Raw genomic sequence first — 10,000 nt, forward strand, 5'->3', positions numbered from 1 at the left:
TTATTATTATAAAGCACCATGCAGTGATTAATGTAAGAAGGAAAGCTGGAATGAAACTGTTTTTGAATCGGAAAGAGATATTGAGTTATGGAGGTCTCTGGAGATGAATGGACCAATGTATACTAGAAATAGGAAAGACTTTTATATTTCTGGTATTATGATGTTGGTATTGAAAATGATGAAATTAACATAAATTTGGTCTTATGGGTAGAAAATATTTCCCTTGATTTTCCTTGACCCCAAAGGGAAGTTTGCCCTATAGTTAGACATGCTCAGGTATGGACACAGGAAAGTACCAGTATTCACACTGGATGATTGATGTTTTCAAATCCTATAGTGTAGATTTTGATGTGATGTTTTCAGAGCTGATAATGTAGGCTTTACCTATACAACTCATTTTTTCTGTGTGTGTGAGATATAAGTTGGAGGAGATAGAAGTTATTGCTTAGTGTACCAATGCATGGCATCTGCATCAACACAGGATGCAAGGTGGTACTTGCTTTAAGGGTTAATGGGGGGTTGATTGAATTGAAAGAGAAATTCAAGTTTGTTATTTTTACTGAACTGAGGAATAACCAAGTGTGGAGCAAGTCAGAGAGAACATTATCCCATTACCGACGGGGTGCCTAACAACTTAACTGGTTGTCAAGGCGGGTGGTCTATGACACTAGCGACACTGGCTAAAAAGTAGAGGGATGGGGAATAGGTTTTCTCTGTCCTGGGTAGCACAGACTAGCCCAAACAATATTTTTCCATAAATCCATCATAAAATGCGAGTTTAGGCTGACTTTGGAATCCTGTAGCTCTAGAGCAAGGTGGTCTATGACACTAGCGGCACTGGCTAAAAAGTAGAGGGATGGGGAATAGGTTTTCTCTGTCCTGGGTAGCACAGACTAGCCCATACAATATTTTTCCATAAATCCATCATAAAATGCGAGTTTAGGCTGACTTTGGAATCCTGTAGCTCTAGAGCTAGGTGGTCTATGACACTAGCGGCACTGGCTAAAAAGTAGACGGATGGGGAATAGATTTTCTCTGTCCTGGGTAGCACAGACTAGCCCATACAATATTTTTCCATAAATCCATCATAAAATGAGAGTTTAGGCTGACTTTGGAATCCTGTAGCTCTAGAGCTAGTGCTGTTACAGCCATAATACTTCATGACTGTGTGCATGCTTCAACTGTGAGCAGATCCCGATGTCGCGTCATGTACGCATTGACACCTGTCTCTTAGGCCTAATCGGTGGCGACATGTATGTCATGACACCCGTACGCAATGGGTTAACCCAATGACGACGGTGTGACACACCATCGTGCCTGATGACGGGGTGACACACCATCGTGCCTGATGACGGGGTGACACACCAGTGTGAAGTCCCCGAGGCGATATTACTTAGGCCCGGCATAGGGGGTTGCTAGTTCTCGCGAGGCCCGTCGGGATTGGGTTAAGAAAAGAAAAAGTAATGAGAAACTTTGTTGCAGGTGGCAGCTGGAGAGGCAGAAGGAGAAGCCATGGAACCACCGCCACTACCTCACATAAAAATAGAACAGGACCTTGGATATCAGGACAACTATGACATACCCTTAAACTCCAACCCCTCCAGTTTTGACGGCGAGCCTTATGGAGCAGAGTCAGATGATGGAGTTCGGACAAAGGTACTGTGAATCTTGGTAATGAATTTATAACTCACTCTTTGTTTGATTCTGTTATAAGGTGATATGAGTTCTGAGAAGCTGATAGGTTTTTATTAGAGGTCTGGTAGTGGTATATAAATTAACTGTATAGATATGATCTTCATTATTTTATGAGGGGAATAAAACTCACCTATAATGGTTTTGGAGCATTTATTCTGAATTGTCATTAATTACTTGAATACAGAATACTTAGTATATATATTGAATATTCCTAAGAAAACATTTTTATTAATATATTTTGAAATGGAAGAGCTTAATAATTTACACTAGTCACTGTACAATGTATGTGTATATGTATGTTTGTTATACAGGTGGAAGCAAAAGACAATGGAAATGTTATGGATGATGACCTAGGAGCCAATTTCTCTGACATGCTGCAGTCCACTCTTACAAGTGAAGAAAACATGGAACATCACTCAGGAATCCATCCACATGTAAGTTATTAATCTGAAATTTGTTCGTTAACATAAGGACACTAGTAAGAATATCTAACCCTTCTGAGACACTTAACCCATTGGACGTGGTATTGATAAAACATATATACAGTCATGTGGCAGGTTTACGTTGTAAGGCACGATGCCATCCGCGTTTATGACCGATGCTGCCTTGACAGTAAATCATGCCATCTGCCGTCAATGGGTTAAGATGTTTGGCCTGGGCTTGCCTTGGCTTGGCATCTTAAGATGTTGTGTTTTCTATTGTTTTCTAGATTTCAGATTGGTAAATGAGTCTAAATATAATATATTACCTAAATTATACTAATTAGCATTTGGTATGCATTAGTTACACACCTGAAGGAATAACTAGGTTGTAATTTGAAAGACATTATGCAGTGCGAAAGCAATCCAACACCACAAAAAATACCTGTAGTAGAATGGTTAAAAATAGGAAGTGTCTGTTAGCTATAGAGAAGCTTTGTGTAAAGAGTACAAATGAAAGAAAATGAATACATTGGTATTGAAACATTTGTCCCAAAGCCGTTAAGTCCTATTTGCCATGAATGTGGCAGGAACTGGGAAGGTGCATTAGTTATATCCACCACAGTCATGATAGGGTTGTAAAAAACTCTAGCAAGAATTTTTCTTGCAATATTTTTTATTACTGTTTAGCAAATTTCCTCAAGCTACACCCACTACATCAACCACATATCACAATGCCCCTTGGAGGCCCTTCTCTCCCTAAGCCTTAGTTTTTATGTAGCCTCATGGTATATTATTGTCACATTACTATTTATGCTTCTGCATGGATACTTCATTGTTTTCTAAGAAGAAAATTGTTCTCTTTCTCGCTGTATTTGTGCAGTATTTGCATCTTTTGTATGTTGGTGTTTTATAGGCTTTGAATGTTATTTCCATTTTCCTTCCTTTTTAACCCATTCGCGCCGGTTTACGTGTTGACACGTTTTGTGGTTTTTGCGTCAGACACCGAGATATGAAGGCAAGGCCGGCACTCAGGGTGAGCGAGCGGGCAGCCCAGGCTCACGGCTTGTGCGTCCGAGAATGTGAATGTGAGAATGCGTGAATGGGTTAAGAGGCAACTGCAATTTTTTTCTAACTATTGGGAGTACCTCAGTGATTTTTCAGCTTTGATGCTCTACTGTACAGTCTATATTTGATATATATGGTGATAGAATATACATATTCTGTTGTGTAAATGTAAGCTCTTGAAATGCCAAAGACCAAAATTGGTATAAATGAAACTTGAAAAATCATACTCAAAATGTGGCAGGGGAAACAGATATGTTAAATCGTTTGCTGTATTTCAAGGTTACAGCATGTTCATTTTCATCTGATGTTGAGTTTGTGTAAGCTCTCATCACCAACTGACCATCTATCTTTTCCTGCCTTCAGTTTGAGTTCTTCAAAGCAAATTTCCCCCCATTGGTCACCTGCAAAATCACAGATAAAACAAAAGCTAAATTGCATATATAGACAAGTATTTCATACCACTAGTCTAAAAAATATTAGGTAATGTACACGTCTTCAGATGCCCAGCCCAGCTTAACATCTTAAAGATATAGCCTGTCTCGGAAGGCTTAAGAAAATAAGTGTTACAGTAAAAGAACATGATCTTTTATTCAGCACGATATTAAGCAACATTTGTTATTCTTTCTAGGTGAATTTAGAATCATGGGATGGCGTATCAGGTGCGAGAGCTCTACCAGGACACAACCTATCAGCTGCAACCGTCTCTCACACTCCCTTGGCACACCACCAACAACAGAAGGTTAGTCACAGTTTATCTTTTTGTTTTAAGGGCTTTGGTGGGAGATGATTCTAAATATGCACTTAGTTGTTTTACTTATTTTGCTGAGAGATTATTTCTTTCCTTTTCATTTTTATTTTTTATTTTGGGGGTTGTTTTTTTTTCTGTGCTTTATTTTTGTTTTGTATTTTTTCTTCTGATGTATTTGAGTTATTTTATCATTCTGAGAGTATATCTTTATCTTAAATTTTATTTTGTTAGTTTTATACTTATTTATAGTATGTATATTTCTGAAGAGTTGCATTTCTTTAGTTATATGTATTTGGAAGCCTAGGAATATTAGTATATATGGAAACCAGGTAATGTAAAAGGCACTATATTTGACTTATTTTATTGTCCAACCACATGCAGTATCTGATTTTCAATATCCAAGATTGCAATCACATGAAACAAACTGGAAAGATTATGACGAATCAGTGAGAAAATGTTGAAAATTGAAGTGGGATGCATTTGCTGGGTATGATAAGGTTTCTCTTGTGCTTTAGAATGTTTGTTACATATTTCATTGTGTATGTGCTGTGTCATGTATTCTTATTTTGTCTCGAACTATTATCTGTAGATTATTGCTCTTTCTTTTTCTTTTACATTGAAAAAGGGTTTATATATTTTAGTTTATTGTAATGCATTAACTGAAGTAGATTAATTGTAAGATTGTAAATTGTGATGTTTTTTGTGTATTAAGAAAAACTGCATGGAAAAGGGCACTGGTATATCTAATTATATCCTGCCTGGGTAATTTGATTCTGCCTCTTCAATCAGGTTTATTTTACAGCAGTTTACATTGTCCAAATACCTTTGGCTGTCCTTTGTTAACTTGTCAAACTTTCTGTTGCCAAGCTCTGAGGGTGTTGTAGACCTTTTACAGCACTGTTTAATGCTTGGTTAATGCTCTTGCTATTAAATGTCTCTTTATTTCTGTAGTACTTTTCTGTACTGTACTGTGATGTACTTTTGCATATTTTGCTCTTAAAACAATAAGGCAAGTTACAGGTTCTGCAGAAAAAAAGGCAGAAAACTCCTGAAAATTGGTTTACCTTCTGTTGGGATCTCGCCCAAAATACGCTTTCATCATAATCTCACAAGGCAATGGGAGAAGAAACCTCCATTATCAAGACAAGATACTGAAGACTCTTTAACTATGCAAACTAAAAAGGAAGAGAGGAAAACATGCCCAATGCAACGGTCTTCCTAGTGAAGTTAAGGCCACTGATTCTTGCACAGACGAGTGTAACCCAGTTTTGAGCTCACTGGCTGACTCCCTGATGGTCTGTGAGATATAGAATTTGCATTGATTTTATATAAGCTAATATTCCCATTCACCAAGAGCAATATGTAATCTTGGGGAATCTTGAAGAACACGGTGAATTGATATTCCTTTTGCTTTCAAAGCAACTTCTGCTAATAGTAATGGGCATATATTTTTTGTGGATGGGATCATGCAAGATGTTAGAAGATGAATGAAACAGATGTAACTATGAAGTGGATGTAATACTAAGATGGAAGTCTGAAGGATTTCTCAAAGGCACTCAAGAAAGAAAGAAGGATGAGTTATAGAGACCATATTTCCTCTTTTTAGATATTCTTCTGTTTCTAGTAATATTTTTGAGTCAAAGGTGGATAAATGTTAATATAGCCTAGAAAAGGATATATTTTTAATCATTGTAAGTTCCTGACTAGGAAAATGGTTCACGCAGACACAGGCCAGCAGTTATATCAAATAATGATTGTAATGATAATTTTTTTTTTCTGTGTATTAAGTATACATGCTTAAGTTTGGTTTTAGAAAGTTGACCAACTACTGTTCTTAGTTTTTATGCATAGATAAAGCTAAGGGTGTTTTCTATGGTTAGATTTGAATGATATTAGAATTTATAATGATTTGTCCATGGTAGAAAAAAACCTGTGAAATCAGCTTTTTGAACAATTTTAGGATTTCCTTAGAAATCATGATTTATCAACATAATTTTAAGATATAGAAATTATAATTGCTCTATTCTTATTTTGTACATCTTTTATTGCTCTTACTTTGTTTGTACAGCAATTGGTTTTGATGAAGTGTCTCATTTAAAGTTATCCTATCTTTAGAAAGTACATGTTTTCCTTCCCACTGTCCCTTTGCAAATTTTATTACCCCCTAAGTATGGCATATTTTGTTATATTTTCATGCATAATGTGAGTCCTTTTTTTGTAGAATATGTGTGATTTGCAGTAATTCCATTGGATATTTTGTGGTGATTTTTTATCTCACTTATATTTTATTTTAGGACAATTTATATATAAATTGGAATTTTGTTACTGAACTCCCTCAGTTGTTGCAGTTGTGCCAGACTGAAGTCAGTATAACTTCAACATACAGCTGTTGTGTTAAGGTTATCAGGTTTAGTATGTGTTTATTCCTAGGGGGTATGAGCTCATTTTACAAAAATATCATCCTGCAAATATAGGTACCTCTGGTATATGGAAATAAAAGCTGCCACACTATGATGTCTACCTTTAGTCAGAATGGCTAATATTATATAAGGAAGGCCATGAATGAAATGTTTTGTTAGGCATGGGTTATGTGAATTAAGATTTTCCCACATGATACATTTCATCTTTCAGTTTTAATGTAAGATGAATTAAATGGAGTGACTGCATTTACATTGAGTTGCCTGAAGCCATACCAGCAATGGCAGAAATGTGCAATTACATTTTTATCACTGCATGTCTGTCAAAGAAAATTGATATATACTTACATTTAAGGAGCATATTAAAAGGCTTTTCATTTATAGACTTGACCATTTTCTAGTTGATGGCAAGTCCAACAACATTGAAATTAATATGCATTTAGTGTGTAAGATTCAGGATGCAGACTGTATGCAGTATTTAGATACATAATATAAAGAACAAATGATGTACTGATAATGTTTAGGGCATTGTATTTTACAGCTAAAGACTCTTAGGTGCTAGAGGTAAAATACAGATAAAAGAAATGGGCATTGCCACAGGCATAATTCAAAACTTTATTATGATGTCAATTTTTTTTTTTTTTTTTTCATGTTCATTTTGACAAGTTTTGAAACTGCTTTTGGTTGATTTATTTTTCTAATGATTTTATAAAAAGATTCATGGAGAGAAAACGTCTGGGTGCAGGTGTTTTTAATTATTATGCCTCTTCCATGAATAAAGTATCAAAGTTTTTGTTGTAGAATTCAGTGAAGTGCATTATTGCCAGTAGTTTTATTTATTTTTTAATCATATTTCAAGTACTTTTCAAAGGCTATTACAGGTATCCCTTTTGTAGCAATCCCTGACAAAATTGTAATTTTAAGTACCATACATGAAGTACTTTTTTGCCATATGAGTTGTATGTTGTATATTACTTATGCTGACAGTTGAACTTTTATTTTGAGTGTTAAAGAAAGGTCTCAAAGCTAGAATGACCTTTTGAATTTTGAATGAAGTTTTAATGCTGGATAATTTAAGAATCTAATTAGTGTTGTGTAAAATTATTGTAAATGTGTCTTGAGGGTGTACTTAAAACTTCTTTGTATGGTTATAAGTAGAGAATTAGGAGTACTACAGAGTATATTTTTTTACTTTAGATTATTTATATATTTTACTTATTGAAATCCCTTGAGGTAAATTTTTAGAGATGCTTTTAGAAAAACAAAAATTAATTAGAATTTAATTTTGTTTTTCTATAATCATCTCAAGTTTGTGGCTAGACTTCCATGTGGTTTTTATGTTATGATTTGTGGTTATATTCTCCATCACCTGGCTTGATATTTTGAAAAGTAGAATTGTGCTGATTGTGAGGATTTACTATTAAGAATAAGATTATAAGCTTTTAACTCACTCACGCCGGGGCGATTCTGGCTTTGCATGCTCGCAATGCCAGGGTTTTCAAACGCATAAGCCTAACACCTTGAGACTCTTGGGCGCACAAGCCACGAGCCTGGGCTGCCTGCTTGCTCACCCTGAGCACCAGCCTTGCCCAGATGTCTCGTCACCGGAGTGTGACGCAAAAACCACGAAACGTGTCAGCACGTAATCCAGCGCAAATGGGTTAATCTCGTCTTGAAGGATTATGCATTCTGCTGTTCCTTCATATTCTTTCTATGATATTAAATGTATGCAGCACTTAATGAAGAAGCCATTAAGAGAGAGAGATACAATTGGGTTGAGGGACGACGGATCTGCAAGCATTTGGGTTGTGTGTTTGTGTGGATTTATGCCTAGCTGAGGCATGTGTATATTGCTTTTCTTTTTTTTCTTCACTTTCTTTCTTTTCTTTTCTTACTATTTGTGTATGAAAATATGGTCTTAGAAGTACCAAAACTGGGCTTGTTTTATGGAAACGCTAATCTTTCTTTTAAGTGTAAAACCTGACGAGGCCCCTACTGTCAAGCAGAGTTGAATTTAGTCTGTGTTTTCTGTGTCTGTCCCTGCCTAAACCAATTTTTATGTGATTATGGGCGAGTACTAGCTTAAAGGGGGGAAAGAGCGTTATTTTACAAACTTCTTGTAGAGACTGAACCTCATCCATTTGCCTCAATTTGAATGAACAATATGATGAAACATTGAGGCGCCCTCTTTGTGAGGCTAAAGACTTTAAAGACTTAACGGCCGATGGTGACTCTCCCGTCCTCCCTCAGGCTGCTGTGGCTGCTCTGGGCCTCCTTCACTCCGCGGGTGACTCGCAGCCGGCACTCCGCCTCCTCCACCAACAGCATGGCAGTGCCGCCGGCCCACCCTTTTCGTCACAACAAAATGCAATGGTAGGGGAAGGAGGCATGTTGTCCGAGGAGTTCTTTGGAAAGAAGGACAAGTTGCAGCGAGAGTATGTATGCCAATACTGCGGCCGGGAGTTCAGTCACAGGACAAACTTGCAGGCCCACTTACGAATACACACTGGTGAGAAGCCATTCCATTGCCTTTACTGCCCCTACCGCACTGCACTGAAAGGGAACCTCAAAATGCATACCATCTCACGGCACAAAGCTGACTGGAAAACCATCAAGCACTTAGTTCGGCCCATGAGCGAAGAAAACTCCAGTTGAATTCTGCCTGGGGTGAGCATTGCTTCATCAAATTCTAGTTCACTGTATATGAAAAAATAATGGAAAAATTGATTGATGAAAGAAAGAGTGCAGGAGGTGAAATAAGGAATTTAAAAATCAGATGTTTACTTTTTGTTCTGTGTCACAAGAAGGAAAATAATATCCTGTGAAGTTATACATTCTGAAATGTTGAACATTACTTTAAAAGTGATTATGCATAGCCTCTATAAATATATATATGATATATATATATATATACATATATATATATATATATATATATATATATATATATATATATATATATATATATATATATATATATATATATACACACACACACACATATATACATATAAAATTCATCATAACAGAAATAACATTGTTTTCATGAGAGTCAATGATTTTTATGTAGCTGCTGGTTATCACATGATCTCATGATACTTTTTAAACAAGTGTGGAAGTCCAAGAGTTGTTTGGATCATAAGAAATGGTATATAAAATATCTACACTTTTGAAAAGTGGCATTACACCTATGATTATACTTCTATGTGATGTGATCTGATGAGTAGATCTGTAAATGGCCAACAGATATTTGTCTGATATTTCAAGGTACTTATGATAAAATGTAGAATGGAATAATACTGATTGTACTTTTTTTCTGTGTAGGGAGAGAATACAAAGAAACTGTAAATAGAAGAATGTTAAGACTTGATCATAGGAACTTTGTCACAAGGCATATGATTTTTTTTTTTTTGTAGGGTGTTTGTAATATCTTTATAACTGACATTTAGATATATTAAAGAAGTAAAAAAAACAAAAACTGAGCAGGCCAGGTTCAGTCTGTGCACTAGTATTGCATTCTGGAAGTAGGGTGAAGGCAGTTAGGCTTTAATGTCATAAATGTGGGCATTTGTATATCCATATAGATTTTAAGATAGCTGTCTTGATACCTTAAGGATGTGTAAGATAAAAAGAAAAACACTGTATTATTTTGT

General features: G+C 35.9%; 1 protein-coding gene across 4 annotated transcripts in view; it reads left to right on the plus strand.

Annotated features, from left to right (window-relative positions):
- LOC122263653 (uncharacterized) overlaps positions 1-10,000 on the plus strand; it is a 34,309-nt gene that overhangs the window by 7,573 nt on the left and 16,736 nt on the right. For 2 of the 4 annotated variants that reach the window (XM_086544126.1, XM_043032223.2), the window contains exons 4-6: positions 1,483-1,656; positions 2,007-2,129; positions 3,811-3,921. In XM_086544126.1, the coding sequence (XP_086400252.1) occupies positions 1,483-1,656; positions 2,007-2,129; positions 3,811-3,921 (408 nt within the window). Of the gene's footprint in view, positions 1-1,482; positions 1,657-2,006; positions 2,130-3,810; positions 3,922-8,597 lie in introns of all 4 variants that reach the window. The other 2 variants (XM_043032222.2, XM_043032221.2) reach the window with 2 other exon arrangements.

The sequence above is a fragment of the Penaeus japonicus genome, unplaced genomic scaffold, assembly GCF_977035675.1.
Source record: "Penaeus japonicus unplaced genomic scaffold, GWHDUDI00000001_assembly GWHDUDI00000014, whole genome shotgun sequence".
NCBI classification, from domain to species: domain Eukaryota; kingdom Metazoa; phylum Arthropoda; class Malacostraca; order Decapoda; family Penaeidae; genus Penaeus; species Penaeus japonicus.